The sequence below is a fragment of the Castor canadensis genome, chromosome 10, assembly GCF_047511655.1.
Source record: "Castor canadensis chromosome 10, mCasCan1.hap1v2, whole genome shotgun sequence".
Classification (NCBI taxonomy): Eukaryota; Metazoa; Chordata; class Mammalia; order Rodentia; family Castoridae; genus Castor; species Castor canadensis.
The window spans coordinates 85709621-85726479 of NC_133395.1; the positions used below are offsets into that span (position 1 = coordinate 85709621).

The 16859-nt window shown below is 35.7% G+C and overlaps 1 protein-coding gene across 3 annotated transcripts in view; it reads right to left on the reverse strand.

The window, feature by feature from the left end:
• Window positions 1–16859, reverse strand: part of LOC109678973 (phospholipid-transporting ATPase IB-like) — a 310438-nt gene that overhangs the window by 138985 nt on the left and 154594 nt on the right. For all 3 annotated transcript variants that reach the window (XM_074043762.1, XM_074043761.1, XM_074043760.1), the window contains 2 exons: window positions 15905–15969; window positions 2004–2176 (listed from right to left, as the gene is read on the reverse strand). In XM_074043762.1, coding sequence (XP_073899863.1) covers window positions 2004–2176; window positions 15905–15969 — 238 coding nt within the window. The remainder of the gene's footprint in view (window positions 1–2003; window positions 2177–15904; window positions 15970–16859) is intronic.

The following is a 16859-nucleotide window of genomic DNA, read 5'->3' on the forward strand; positions in this document are numbered from 1 at the left end:
AAGTTTATAGCCATGTGTACATATATAAAAACACAGAAAGAGCTGAAATAATTGACCTAATGCTGAATCTCAATCTCCTAGAAAAACATGAACAAACTATACCTAAATCTAACAGAAAGAAGGTAGAACAGGTCCTGCCTAGGGTGGTTAATACCAGTGGGAGTGGGGAGGAGGTGGGGAAAGGGTGTAAGAGGGTGAATATGGTGCAAATACATGTACACGTGAATATAAATGGAAAAAAGATACTTGTTGAAACTATTTCTTGATGGGGGAAGTGGGGAGTAATCGAGAATGGTGGAAGGGGTAAATTCAAGTATGATACATTTGTTATATTGCAAGAACCTTTGTAAATGCAACAATGTACCACTATCCAGCACAACAAGAAAAAAAAGAATGAGCCAATTAAATCTAAGTAGAATTGGCTATTGTTAGTTGTTTGCATATCTGACATTTGAATTTTATCTGTAATTGTTTGGATATGAAATATCAAGGCTCACGTGTTGAAGGACTGGTTCAGCTGGTGGTGCTGGATTAGGGAAGTGCTAACTTCATAAATGGGTTAATTCATGGATGATCTCATAGCTGAATATGGAGGAAGTTGGTCACTGAGGACATGCTTTGAAGGTTATACTCTGTCCCTAGACAATTCCTCCTTGTGTTCCTTTTTCTTGCCACCACAAGATAAGCAGATTTCCTATACCATACCATTCCACCATGGTGTTTCTGCCTTGCCACAGGCCAAAAAGCAATGGAGTCAGCTGATCACAGACATACCTCTGAAACTGAGTCAAAATAAATCTTTCCTCCATCAAGTTTACTTTCTCAGGTAGTTTGTCATAAAAAACAAACAGTAGCATTTCCAATACAATTTCCTTCATTGATGAAACAAAAGGTTGCAATAGGCACTATGTCACAAAGAATCCTAAATGATAAACTACAAACAATGGGTGGTAGTAGAGTAAAGAGGAAGCTGTGGGATATGGAATGCACATGGATGGAGAAGGACATGGAATTTAGGGCCACTTTAGAACTAAACGCCTCATGGATGGAGAAGCATGTCTGTAATAGTATTTGGAAGTTCAAATCATCAATTTTTTAGTAATTGGTTTAATATTTTCATTGAGAAACAAGGAGTAACTATTCTGTACATAGTTCTATTACGTTATCAATTCCACTCAACTTTGCTACAGGTGATTTGGTTTTTCAAAAATAAATTTCTTGACTTGCACTTTTACTCACAACTTCATTTTACCTCTTGGTGTTAGTGGACTTTTTCAGATTTCCCCTCACTGTAAATAAACTGAGGAACTTTGCTCTTACTGAAAATTTCTTTTGACTTTGTTGGGAGCTGACAAGTGTATTGAATAAGCTGCGTGTTTGAGTTTGGCGCAGCCCCAAACCACAGAAGGGAGCAAGTATAGTTACACCCAGTAAATTACACGCTTGAAATGGCACAGCCTCAGGTGCAGAAGTGGGCAAGATGCAGTACAGCTGTTTTTCCTTTAGTGTTTACGTTCAGAGAGAAGCCACGGGTTCCTCCTGTTCCCGAGGATTACAACACCACTCCCCCTCCCCTGAGAATGGCTTCTCCACCTTGTGTTGTGACTGTATATAATAAACTCACTGGAAGTGGATGGGTTCGTGTGTCTCCATCAGAGCACCCAGCCTACCTGGCCCCAGCTTTTGGCGTGTTTTGTCTTCTGTCTGTTGTCTTTTCCAGAATCTCCCGTCACCCCCAGTTAGGTTTCTAGGACAGGCTCGTGCAGACACGAGAGACTCATCATACACTGATAAGTAATTTGCCATCGAAAAATTAGAAACTGCTTTCTAGTATCTTAAGCTTGACAATTAGAATTAAATACAGACCTTTATATTTTGCTTTGAGCATACAAATTTCCGAAATAGCTACTTTGTCTGCAAAAACTTACATTTGTATGTCTACACTGTTTTTACATAAATAGTAGTACCTATGGAAGGGGAAAAAACAGTGAATATATTCTTACCTACAACATAATACTGTTCGACATGAGAGGGCCAAATTTAGGAACTTTGCCTTATTTTTTAAACTGAGGGCATACTTCAAGGTCTCACCATCAATGATTAGGGCCATATCATTCTCGTTACCTAACAAATTTCCAAGAGCTTGACAGTTTCGATCAATCACTTGTTGTGTTGCCTAAAACAGAGGAAAAAAGAAATTTTATGTTTATCATTTTTAAACATAAATGAAAAACTCCTGAATCAAGATGGAGGACTGAGGTTATGTTTTTGTTTCATTCTTTGATTCAAAAATTTCTCTGAAGACACTAGGGATATAGCTCAGTGGTACAACATATGCTGAAGCCTGTGCAAGGCCATGGGTTCAATTCCTGGCACCAAAATAAATCACTGAAATGAGATTAAAAGTAAATAAATAACATGAAAAGTTGCTTGAGGCTGTTTCCCTCAACTCTGTGGTTTCAGTTTTGATGGCTCCTCTGATTCAATTACACCTGGTGACTTAATGGAGATGACAGCAGATGGGGCCTGGCATATCATTTCCAAGTTAAACAATGACCAGGTTAGGGGTGCAGAGGAGGAACAGTGGCAGGAAGAGGAGATATGTGCCCTAGAACCAAGAGCCCTGATCATGACATATGCCTGCCTGTTGGAGTACATCAGCATCAGTGACAAAGGTGGTGGTAAACAATACTTATTGCTACAGTTTACAGACAAGAAACTGCAGCCAGTACATGTTCCACTGTTAACAACTGATAGGAAACAGACAAAAATTCAGATGTGGGATATGGCTCCAACATATTAGATATCAGATATTACATTAGACATTGGTTATTTCATTAGACATTAGATATATAGGTTATATTTCAGAGGTGCAGGGGGTTTTACAATGAGAGATCTGCTCAACTACTTGGCAGCCTGGTTAGAAGATGCTTGTCAGTGTTCTAATTCCAACATGGTCATTATGCTTATTGGAAATAAAAGTGATTTAGAATCTACAAGACATTAATGGGATGTGAAAGAAGCTAGTATCAACTGATCACATATTATGATTTGATTCATATAGATTCCAAAATAGACCCAGGTACTGGGGACTCATGCCTGTACTATCTACTCAGAGGTAGAGATCAGAAGGATCACAGTTCAAACCCAGCTTGGGTAAACAGTTCACGAGTCCCCATCTCAAAATACCCAACACCAAAAAAGGGGCTGATGGAATGGCTCAAGTGTAGAGCACCTGCCTACCAAGTGTGAGGCCCTGAGTTCAAACTCTATTACCACCAAAAAAAAAAAAATCAAAAATAGGCATATCAATATAGACAGAAAGTAGATTAGTGGTTATTTAGGAATGATAGCTAAAAGTCTGAAGATTCTTTTAAAGGTCAGAAAACAATCTAAAACTTATTATGCTTCTGGTTTCACCTATCTCTGAAAATATTAAAAACCACTGAATTATACATTTTATACAGATTAATCAATAAAAGTCTATAAAACAGAATGAATTCATTATCATTAGGGAAATATGAAAGGGTGCCCATAGCAAACAAGACAGGTCAGAGAATCTTTTGGAAATATTTAAAAGATGGAAACCAAATAAAAGCATATGTGTCTATAAAGATGAGTATCAAATTTCTAGGAATGAAACATATAATAAAGACAGAAGCCACTCAAAGATATCGGCATCAGTTCCCTTAGCATTTTTTCTCTCATCTTTTTCTTTCAAAATTCACTTAAACCACTAAAAGCTCCAAAGTTTAGAGAAATAACTCCCATGTGACTGGTATAATGTAAGATTTGGACAATGAAGTACTACAAGTAAAATATGCAATAAAATTTTAAGCCACATAGATTAACACTAAAGAGAGTTTCTTGGAAGATGGCTGAAGGTGAGCTGAGTGCTTACTCTGCTTCTTCCCACAGCATGTCCTGAGCCATGCAATAAAACTCCTTTTTCTGCCTTCACCATCCTCTTTATTTGGCATTTAGGGGAGGGTGGCCGGACATGGCATGTGGAATCTCAGGAGTTTGGGTCTTGGGTCCAAAACTCCACTTTCAGCTTTGGCAAGCCATGCCAGGAGAAAATGCATCTTTTAGGCACTAGCTACCTGCAGCTAGATGACCCTGGATGGAGAGGAAGGATGAAACCACTAATGAAACCCTAACAATCTACGTCATATTTTGGAAAAATATCCAAAAAGAGCAGCTTCGACTTGAATGAGGTGAAGTGCGCTATGAAGATTGTCGCCTCTGCTGCTTTGGGATTCATATGGTTATTTGATAACATTGTTTCAGAACTACAGATCTGAATGCAATCCTGCAAAATAATGTAATTTATATTATGTGAAAAAATAAGACAGGACTTATTACTAGGAACTACAAAGACCAATCATTAGTTTTTACTGTGTTTTATAAAAAAAACACATGTATGCAGCTATTTTCTTATGTTGAAAAGACTTTGAAAACTAAAAACACCAAGTAAGTCATTAGTATTAAAATTTTCATCCACACTGATACTGTGTAAACAAAATGCCTTAATTATCAATAAACCAATGTGTTATGATACCAATATGTTTTAAACAAATTAAAACCAATCCTACTTCTGGCATGATAAAATCATGGAACTAAATCAAGGGTTTACATTCATGTAGAGTGTTACTGTTGGGACAGATTCCACACCATTTTTTTACACTTGAGAGTGTATATTTAGTATTTCTGATTTTTTTGTCAGAATCTTTATATCACATATGTATGTGTTATCCATATATGAAGAAAAAGGTGAATATGTATTTGTATGAATGTTCAACTGAAAGTGACTGTGGGTAGAGTTGGCTAATTTGTATTCACTCTTTATTGTATATAGGTTTCTAATATTTTTCATTTCTGTGTCATTTAAACAGCCTTCATTTGAATAAATTCACTAAATATTTCTAAAAAACAAACAAACAAAAAAGACTAAAAAATGCTAAATCCATCTTGCCTCCTAGGGAGAATTCTAGATGAGGAGTCTACTAAGAAAGAAAAGACAGTTTGTAAGAGTACACTAGAAGTTAATGTAATTGTTTTTGTGTGTCTCTGTATGTGTTTTTGTGTGTGTGTGTCTATTATTGTACATTTATGGTGACTGGCTTATTAGAGGCTGAAATCTAATAGCTATGGCAATAGACTTTTTGAAAACTGAGACGGACTCAAAATGTTTCCCTAGCATTGACTCTTGCTTCAGCTATCAAGCCTCCTAAAAGTGACTCGTAAAAGAACAGAATGGGGCACATCTTAATCTGCTCCTGGAATTTTGATAAATAACTGTACTTGTGTCCACTAAATTATTTTTTGCATGTTCTTGAGCTCATGAAACTATGTGCACTTAAATTGTCATTTATGACATGCCTTATTTAGAACTTTTTGCATATGTACATATTTGCATGTGAACATCATTAGGATGATTCTTACTGTAGAATTAATATAAAAATTGTTGCTTCTGTTCTCTCTCTCCTGCACCCCTTCTGCTGCCACTTTAAGAAAACCAGTTTTTCAAAGTTCCTATTTTAACCAGGTCTAACTAAATACAGGTATTCAAGAATTGTCTTCTGTCTTAGGACTAAAGAAAAGGACTATATGGTCAGTAACCTAAATCTGTTTCATTTTGTCAAAAGTGCAATTTACATTCAATTCTTTTATAATTAAGATTTATTGACAAGTGTGTCTTTAAGTTACTTGTTGTATACACAAACAGTTTAAAATTGCCTTTCTTCATGGGTCTATAAAGTAAAAATATAAGGCTAATTAAAACATAATTTTATTTAAATTTAAAATTCTTATAAAAGTTATTTTAAAATACAAGTTACAAAATCAATAAGTCAACAAGTAGAAAGGATATAAAAAAGTACTGAGTATGTGTTGGAAAAAAGTTAAAGGGAAAAAAGAGAGTGCTTTTAAATAAAGAAGGTATTTTTAAAGAAAGGTTTGTCCTCAAGATTGTTCCAAATATGGAAAAGAGAAGAGAGGGATATGGACAAACCATCAAAAGGTTCAGAATGTCATATGGAGGTCCTGAGTAAGTCTTAAAAGTATATAATAAAAGCTTTGGTGTGTGATTAAGTTGACTATAGCCTAAGAGTTACCTAAAAGATTGTTGAGGGTCATGTTAAACTAGAGCATGATTCTCTATGTCCATAAAACAAGGCTATCTTAATATTGTTTTGGTCTTTGTAACATTTACAAATACTGGCTTAAAGATTTTGTCAAAATTGTTACTTGTGCTTTCTGCTGATCTTGTCAGGTTTTTGACTACTTCAAAAAGTAAACCTTAACTAAATCAGAATTCAATTAAGTATCTATTCACATAAAAGATTCTTAAATGACCACCTTGTAACAAATGCGGTGTATGTGTCTAGACTTTATCTAAATACTGTGCAAACAGTTACAGAAGTAAAAATTTGTAGTTTATTACATGTGAAATGACCAGCTAATGTTCTCTATAATTCAAAATACATTACATCTAAACTGGTCAATGAGACTTAACATTTTTGCTGTTTGTAATCAGGAATACTCAGAAAAAAAAAAGCCTGCCATTTGAGCAATCCTCCTATTTAATATCTGACCTACAATTATTTGTCTTAACTAAATACATATTACTGTATATATAAGACATACTTCTACATTTAAAAATGAGACTATTTGGGAATCACAGGCATTGTCTCCTTAACTTATAAGAGATCTAAAAGTTTGACTTTAATCAGTGCTGTGCATCTATTACCTTACCTAGCCCCAAATTCTATTTTACTACAAGAAAAAAAGAGCTAATTAATATGTATATCTAACATCTATGTGGCTGTGATGTTAATTGTTGCCAGCTCCTTTGTAATGTATTTATACTTCCCAAATCTTTTGAAAGATTTATAATCTTTCAAAGGTGCAAAGCTTAGAAAAAAAACTTTTTCAAGCGGGTGTATTGTGTCCATGTGTTCCTAATTGTAACAATGAGCACTTAATGTTGCTGTTATAATGCTGTCAGTCATATTTTTCCTAAAATACTGTCTGCAATGGAAATAACTAGATGTTCTAACAATTGCTAAATTACTTTTCAGTATTTTAACCACGCCTACTCTAAGTCTTGTTATTAGCAGTCTGGGTCCTTCTCTAGAGCATTTGCAATCAAACCCATGAAAATGACTCTAACAAATACTTCTTTGCCAGTTTTTAAAATATTTGATTTTTTGGCTTTTTGTATTTTTCTTGTAAAATGTTTAACTGTTGTCTGTTTACAGTTTACAGCATTTTAAAGATGTCAGAACATGATCTATAGGACAAAATTAAAAATAGATGCCAGCCTAGGGGCTACTTCTTCTAAACCTCTCAGTTGCTTATAACTTGGCCAACTGGGTCTTATTGGCACTGACTCCCACATGACCTGCCTATTGTTTATTTGATAAAAAAAAAATCCAGGAAAATCTTGTATTCCTGGTGACAACGTTCATTAACCAGAATGGTTAATTGGAGAAATCTTCAGAGGACAAACAGTTTGGAGACAAGGGGGGATGCTGTCTCAATGCAAATGGAGTCACCTGTGCCAGACCTTACAAAATTTAAAGCCAAGAAGTTTTTAAAGAAGTGTTCTTACTCATGGCTACCAGACATTCAGGCACCTCCGACAAAAGGCTTTCCATTTAAGTAGGGACAAAAATGACTGCTTTATAATGGCGTGTCAAGTTTTAGACTTAAACAGGTATTTTTGACTTAGTTGTCAGTAATATTAATTTCTCTGGCCAAGAATATCTAATTCCCTCAAGATTGAGGAATGTTCAAAAGGGGGAAATGTAACAGGCACTCAAGTTGCTTTTGCTGAGAAGCACTGACTCCTTACTTGAGCCCACAAATTAACTAAAAACAAGAAAAGTTTAGCATTTCTGACTCCATTTTGTATCTCTTTGCTCTAAGCCATTCTCTTCACAGTTACTTTACAATCACCTTGGATTTCAAAAAGGACAAAACTGATAACATCCTTATGACAATGAACCGGAGCCACCTGGAGTTGCTCCCCTTCCAGTGAGGACAATTATCCCAAGAATTCTCTCAAACAGGAACCAGATTACTCCCTCCAGGTGATAACTTCCCAGAGCTGGACCAGACTCTCTGCCTGACCAAGATGCTGGCCCCACAAGTGATGAGACCAACCAGACCACACCTGTGACTGAACTGTTTAGCTATGCATACCTTCTATCTCCTGACCTCAGTTGTTTTGTCTACTTAAACCTATAGCTCATGTCTGTACCCTGAAGATGACAGAAGGTGAGCTGAGTGCTTACTCTGCCTCTTCCCATGGCATGTGCTGAGCTGTGTAATAAGCCTCCTTTCTCTGCCTTTAAAAAAAAAAAAAAAGGAAAGAAAAAGAAAGTTTCTTCATTAAATTCAAGTGGACCAAAACACACAAACATAAACTGTAACTTACCACACCTGTTGAAAGGCTAATGGACTAACAAGTGTACCAAAATATTTACTGATTGTTGCATTTCTATTTTATTTCTGTGACTACTTAAAGTTAGTGGGATAAAAGTGGCAAATCTTATTTAAAAGATCATTATTTAACTATTTTAGTTAAATACAATTTCCAGTTACATTGCATGCTACAGAGAAAGATTTTCTATCACCCCTTTTACTTAAAAACAAAAATAAATGAAATTTTAACAAAATATGCCACTTGAAGATAAGGTTTAAAACACAACAGTATCAAGCACCAAAACATATAATGAAATAATCCTCATCCCCATTTTCTTAAAAACTTTTAGCACTCATTATATAAATGTGGCAATTGTGCTTCCTGAGAGAAAGGTGTAATAGTTGAATGGCAGAGGACTTTCTGTAAACCTGAAGATATAATAACAGATGGAATTCAATCACTTGAAATTTTATTTCACATTGTGTAGGAATTATATGTAATATAACATATATTTTATATTGAGCATTTCTACTACTTTTCTACACAGTTAACAGAACAGTTTATCAATGCTCTCCAGTGGCTGCAATTGTCTCCACAAAAAGAATATGACAAAATGGTTATCTTTGGCTTTAGGAATTCTTCTCATATTTCATTTGATTATGGAACCCAAGACTGGGTACAATTCTAATTAAAATACTGTCTTCAATTTTATAATTGCTTAGAAAAAATGAACTTTAGGGAACTAAAACTGTCAAGTTCAATAACTATTTTTAAATTCCATTCTTAAATGTTCTGATTGTTTCTCTTTACCAGTATGTCTTTGCCAAGGTTAAAGAATGCTCTTTCCTTTGACATGGTTCATCTAGAATGTAGCTACTTGAGTGACCTGCTGAAATTAATGATGCAAATCCATGTAAGTGCACAAACACAGTAGAACTGGAATCCACAGCACATCATGTGGGAAATGATTGCTTGCATTGTGTAAAACAAGAATGTTAGTCATTAAGTAATGATTATTTACAAATAATGAGTTGTGAAAAGAAAACATCTTCAGAGTTTACAGGAACTCAAGAGGAGAAAACGGCTGAGAAGTACCAGAATGACTATGGAAGCCACAACATCTAAGTGCAATTAATCCTCATTACTTTTTCAATTAAGACCAAATACAAATACTGATAAACATACTCTTGAAAACATGTCTCTCTTGCCTTTGAAGTATATAATTTGGACAAACAAAAACTAGTTAAATAATTAGCACACAGATGCTCTGGGTTCAATCCCCAGTACTGTAAAACAAATACACACACACACACACACACACACACACACACACACCCTCTTTAAAAGCTGTAATTCAGCCTTAATGTAATTTTTAACAATAGAGGAGCAGCTTTATACAACATATAAAGATCTCATTCTATATTATATTCTTAAGAGCTGGATTTCTTTTTGATTTTTTTATTAGCATACATTGTACAAAGAGGTTTCATTGTGGTATACACACACATATAATATAGCTCAATCAAATTCACCTCCTCTCTTCCTCACCCCTCATCTTACCTCCCTCCTTCCAAAAACAGTTTCAACTGGTTCATAGTTCTATTTTCATACACTGGTATAAAGTACTTTGATCATATTGATGCATTTTAAATATTGACCCACTTAACTTCTTAGATATATGCAAACTAAATTGAAAGGTAAATCAAAATGACAGAAGAGATACTACCATTAGTATATGCAGTGAAGAGTTAAACTTAAAATTAACTATTTACTCCTAAAACATATTTCCTTATAAATGCTTATGTGAATAAAAATGCACAAATCTGAAAAGAACAGCTTAATGAGTCCACACACACACACACACACACACACACACACACACCTCTTTGTGACCGTCATCCAGATCAATACATATACAGAATATTTACAAAGCTTTGGAAAACTCCCTTTGCTCCTTTGCAGTGAGTTACCTGCTCCTAAACTGTGACCAGTGCTCTAATAGAATGCAACTGAAGCAACATTTAGAGGGAAATAACTTTAGAGCTTAAGTTAAAAGACAAATGTTAAAAAAGAATGACCCAAGTTTCTATCTTGTGATAGGCAGATCCTAAAATTCTCACCTACAAATGTATATGTCTCACATACAGTAGTTCCCCCTTCTCCTTGGGGGATATTTGTCAATGACCTCAGTGGATGCCTGAAACCATGGATATTAATTAACCCTATATATACTATCTATTTATCTATACATGCATAGCTATGATAAAGTTAAATTTATACATTATGCATAATAAAAATTAGCAACAATCATAAAACAAAATAATTATAACAATACACTGTAACCAAAGTTATGTGAATGGTTTCTCTCTTTCTCAAGAGTTAAGATAAGTATTAGCATTTCTGGACCATGAGCAACAGAAATCATGGAAAGTGAAACCATGGATAAAAGAGAACTACTGTAATGCATTCTCCTTGATTGTGAGTGAGCCTGACCTAATCAGCTAGGACCTTTTAAAAGAGAGTTTAAAAGTGAAGAGACAAGAAGTCAGACACATTTCAAGCTGTAGCAGGTATTCTTTTGTTGGCCTGGTGGAAGTTAATTGCCATGCTGTGGTGAGAGACAAGTGGCAATGCCCTAAGAGTGGACTCAAGGTGCTAACCGCTGGCAGTTAACAAGAGAATGGGATCTCATCCACACAGCCAGAAGGAAGCAAATTCTGCCAGCTAACTGAGGGAGCTTAGAAGTAGATCTTTTTGGGTCTCATGTTTTCCCTTATATATGGAAGCTCTAAATTAAATACACACACACACACACACACACACACACACACACATACACACACATAGTGAGAGAGAACAAGTTGTATTAGTGAGTCTGTTTGGGGGTACTACAGGAAGCAGAAAAGGTAAAGAAAATGTGAGGGGATGAAAAATATGAAAACAACCTATCTATATATGAACATAATAGCATGAACAATAATGTAAGCTCTTGAACATTAGGACAGCATGGTGACAGACAATGAGTAAGTAACAGGGAGGGGGGTTAATTTGATTAAAGCATGACATATACAGGACTGAAGTACCAAGGCAAACCCCCCTTGGACTATCAATATACACTTTAAAAAATGAAGGGCAGGGGGATAAAATAGGTCTTTTCTGAGGGTGGGTACTAGTGGGTAGGCATAGGGAAAGGGTGAATGAAGGTGAATATGGTGGTTGTATTTTATATTCATATATGAAAATAGAAGAATGAAATCTGCTGAAATTGTTCTAAGAAGTTGGGGAGGGGGAAAGAAGGAGAGCTATGGAGAAGGTAAATCTAAGATATACTGTAAGCACACAGAAATATCTCAATGTTTCCCCCTGTACATTGTATGCTAATAAAGTTTTTTTAAAAAGAAGTAGCTCTTTCCAGAGTTAAGCCTTCACAAGAGGATGCAGCTGAGTAACCATTTGGATTTAGCCTTCTGAGACATTGGGCAGGGGAAAACATGCCAAATTCCTTGCTCCTGAAAACTGTAAAGTAGTAAGTTTAAGTTGTTTTCAACTGCTACATCTGTAGTGATTATGCAGAAGAAAAATATGCTGTTTCAAAAATGTTGTATATTAATAGAATGACTGAGGTCTAGTAAGGTCAACAGATCAAAAGAGAACTGTCATTGAGAACACAGCTGTTATGTTCACATCTCAAGACAAGGGGAAAGAAACATCATGCAGGGCCACATGGAGAGGAGCTGTGGTTGGTCCAGAGGTGGTGAGGGGGACTGTGGGTCCCATGGGAAGGAACAGGTGAGGCAGGGCAAGCAGATGATGGACTGGCTAGTCCGAATATTTCTAGTGGATTCTGGAGCATAAGGCTGCTTCCAATTGTCTGGTACCTGACCTTGGGTATGAGGGAAGATGGACAGTGACTCAGAAAAATGAAAGCCTGAAAAAGGAGGTAGTAGAGATATGGGCTTACGACGGGTCGATTTGCTTATGACAGCTATACTCTGGGTTAGGTGTTTGCCATCTCTAAGAATTGGCTAACCTTAGTAAGGGCAGTCCTTCCAGGATCAGCAAGGCCCTGGATGTTGAAAGATCAGAATACAGAAAAGACATGTTTAAAACACTGACATCTCAAAACACTGGAAGAAAGAAACAAAGTAAACATAAAGCAAGCAGAAATAAAGATAATGAAGATAGGAGTAAGAATCAATGACATGGAAAATAAAACAGAGCAAAGTAACAAAGCCAAAATTTGGTTCTTTAAAAAAATCAACAAAATTGATAAACTTACAGCTAAGAGAAAATATAGATTATCAGCATCAAGAATTCAGAAGAGTTATCTGCGTAGGAACTACAGACAATAAAAGTGTAATAAAATATTTGAACAAATTTATTGCAATAAATTTAACAATTTAGATAAAAGAGATACATTTTTTGAAAGACCAATACTCACTCAAGAAGAAATTTATCTCCTAAATAGCTCATTTGTCAAGGAAAAATTGTATTAATAGTTAAAAACCTCCTCACAAACAAAGAAAGCTCTAAGACCAGATGGTTTCACTAATTAATTCTAACAAATAATTAAGGAAGAAAAATATACCACCCTACACATATTTTCAGGAAAAAAAAGTCAGAATGTTTTCCAACTGATTTCATGAGGCCAGTTTTACCATCACTCCAAAACCAGAAAAAGAAATTATAAAGAAATAATAAATAATATCTCTTATATGATGTTGTCAAGTATATGTTTGGTTTTCCTCCCTATATCTGACATATACCTCATTATATCCTTGGAATCTCTGTAGTAGTAAGACTCTCTTTCATATACTGACATATTTGTCAGTAGCTTACTAGTACCCTAGTAGCTTCAGGGTGGGAGCTGGTTTCTGTAAGAAAAGCCAAAGTAGGATTAGAGGGTTGGGATTTTCATCCTACCTCTTGCCCTCCCAGCCTCTGAGGAGAGAAGGGCTGAAGGTTAAGTTGATTGCCAATGGCCAATGATTTAATTAACCAGGCTTATGTAATAAAGCCTCCATAAATACACAAAAAGACTGAGATCAGAGAGCCTACAGAGTTGAGCATGCACAGGTTCCTAAAGGGTAGTACACCTGGACAGGATATGGGACATTAAAAACACAGTCCAACTCCTAGACAGGTTAGCATAAAACTTCACATTAAAGGTCTTTAGCCTCAATTCCTTATTGCCATATTCAGCAATCAACAAGCAATTATGACTGTGAACTGAATGTTTCTGAAAAAGACACACATGTGTTGAAGACTGCACACTGACTGGCTGAATAGAACTTTATGACTGTGGAGAGATGGAATGCTGAAGATCAACAGCCAAGTTATCTTGGGTTATCTGTAGTCTGCTCACTTCATTCAATACAAGTCTGTGTCTGACCTCATATTCTTGTGACTATTAAGTTAAACTTTTGGAATATATTATTAAACTCAGAAGGCAACTATCTTCCACCAACCCTAAATCTAAGAGTGTTATAATGCCTGAAATCTATAAAAGAGGTCTTCCTGCCCTAACCCACCTACCTGAGGTCCCCACCAATGTATTTGGTAAATGCATTGATTTATAACATTCTTTTCTTCTTTTATTCATGAACCTCTTCCACAGTGGAACATATCTGTCACTTAAGATAATCTAAATCCAAGCTCTTTTGTTTTTTAATTTTTTTTTGATGGTACTGGGGTTTGAACTCACAGCCTCACACTTGCTAGGCAGGCACTCTACCACTTGAGCCACTCTATCAGCAAATTCAAACTCTTTGAGCATGGTCATTCATATTTGGCTCAGAATAAAACTATCTCTTATTCTCGAATAAAGAGCAATGCTTCATATGGACAGTTTTAACAACACAACGTGGTCCCAAGCATGATCTACTTTCACTGGAGTAGTCAAACAGTTCAGCACCAGGTATGAGCATAGACCCTTTGTGTCCACAGTTGTCTCCTTGGCAGGATGTTGGTGAGTCTTTCCAAGGGCCTGGACTCCCTTTGTTTTGTTTGATGGCCTGTTAGTTTATTCTAAGTTGGTTGTTATAATGAATATTCTTTTGTTGTCTCACATTTGTCAGAACATTTGTTTGCTAGCATTTGACCTTTTCCTTCTGCCAGTCATCCGATACCTAACTTAGCAGTTTTGCTGTTCTGTCTCTCCTGTTCATTGCAATCTTTCCCCTTTTAGTATAGATATTCCAGGAGTACTTGATCACAAAAACAATAAAGATAAGAGGCACTTGTTTCCTCCAACCTAATAGAGCAGAGCTGTGGGAAACTCCCCAGGATGTACAATGATCTCATAGGAAAACCCCCAAACAATACCTTGATCCTGGGTCAGAAGGAACCTTATTGGCTCACTCCAGAAGACACATATAAGCAGCACTCACCCAGTGTCTGGAGCCTCCTCACATTCTTGTGAACACACAGGATAAACCTGAGACACAGTGGAAGGAACTGACTTTGGGGTGAAGTTCGAGAGAGCTACTCACACAGCAGCACATAAATGCGATCCAAAACATAATCCCACCAACTAGCATAGAAAGTTGCAATTTTCAGAAGAAAAAAAGCCTGAAAATGGGAAACATAAATTCAAGGAAGGAGGAGGTGTTTGGAAAAAACCCACTATCTTGTATTCCATCTGGTTTCATGTTTGATAATTATGATTGATAACTTGCAAGCATTTGGGGAAAAGGGGAAATTTAACTAAAGATAATGACTTTACATTTTACAATATGAAAATTATATATGCATAATCATATATATCTAATGCAATTAAATACATAAGTATATATAATATACTTATATGTATATTATATACATATATGTATATAATATTATATACATATATGTACTATATGTATAGTGTATATATACACAAGGAAAGCTCTAAGTCTAGGTGGTTTCACTAATTCTAACAAATAAATATACATTATGTATATAAAGATACATATTTATATGAGTATATATATTTTTTGCATGTGCTACTGGGGTTTGAACTCAGGGCATGGGCTTGCTAGGCAAGCACTCTACCCCTTCAGTCACATCCCAGCCCTTTTTGGCTTTTAGTTATTTTTCAGATAGCATCTCGCTAACTTTTTGCCCAGACTGGCCTCGAGCTGTGATCCTTCAATCTCTGCCTCCCAAGAAATTGAGATTATAGGTGTCTTTCTTTTTATTTTTAAAATCAAAGATCTGAGTCCTGGATTTGATGTGGCATTGGGGTGATGATGAAAGACCAGCCTCGAATGGAGTGGAGCATGAGAACTAAGCAGGAGGAGGAAGAAACAAGAACCAGAGGTGAACTCAACAGATTTTGCAAATTCTCAGGAAAAAAATCTTGGGGACAGCCAGGACTTTCCAATGGAGTTGAACGGGAGTTCAAGATAATCTTAGATTTTAAGGAGTTAGACAACCACCAAGAAACAAGTGGGTTGCATTCACATTAAATTATAATTTCAAAAAATCACTTACCTCCAATGATTTTGCATTCAAATGAATACGAGGCATGTGCCCTGATATCAGTTTGCAGGAATATGCTATAAAGAGAACGATAAAGGTGTCATAAAAAAGGCTCGATGTTTCTACGAGCATTAAAAAAATCTGGTTATGTTCTTCTTTCATTATACTTTGCCTGTGACTATTTTAAAGCCTAACAGCCCACCACAAAACTGATGATGTTATGGTAGGAAAAGGAATTAAATGCTTGTTTCATTTAATGTTAGCATGCAACTTAAATAGAACTGGCTAGAAGGTGGCTATAACTAATGAATAAAGTTGTATTTTAAAAATCCTGTGAATGTGAGTCAATGCCCTGGATAGCTATCCTTATCACAACCAGCAAAAACCCTTGTCCCTTCCTGTTATTGCTTATACTCTCTCTACAACAAAATTAGAAATAAGGGCAAAATAGTTTCTGCTGGGTATTGGGGGGGGAGGGAGGGGGCGGAGTGGGTGGCAAGGGAGGGGGTGGGGGCAGGGGGGAGAAATGAACCAAGCCTTGTATGCACATATGAATAAGAAAAAAAAGAAAAAAATAAATAAAAATCCTGTGAGTTTTAATTTTTATTATCTATATTTAAGACTTTATGATTTAAATTTTTCTAGATAAGAGATTAAATTCATGCTTTATAATAATTCCAAGGGCTAGATGAAGTCAACTTCTGTTGTATCAAAGTACAATCTCAATAGGATTGTGCATAGTATATTAATAAAATCCTAGATATGATTAAAAGAAATGAGCTTATGGAATTCTTATAACATCAATATGATAATAAAGTTATATAATCTCAGCAATCCTTTTTTAACATGAAAAATTTTAGGAATTCTCATTTTTTAAAATTAAACTAGAAAACTGACAATACCAAAGCAAGTTAAGGTATCTGGGCTTGTTAAAAGTTATTTTGATACTTGTTAAAACAATTAGGAA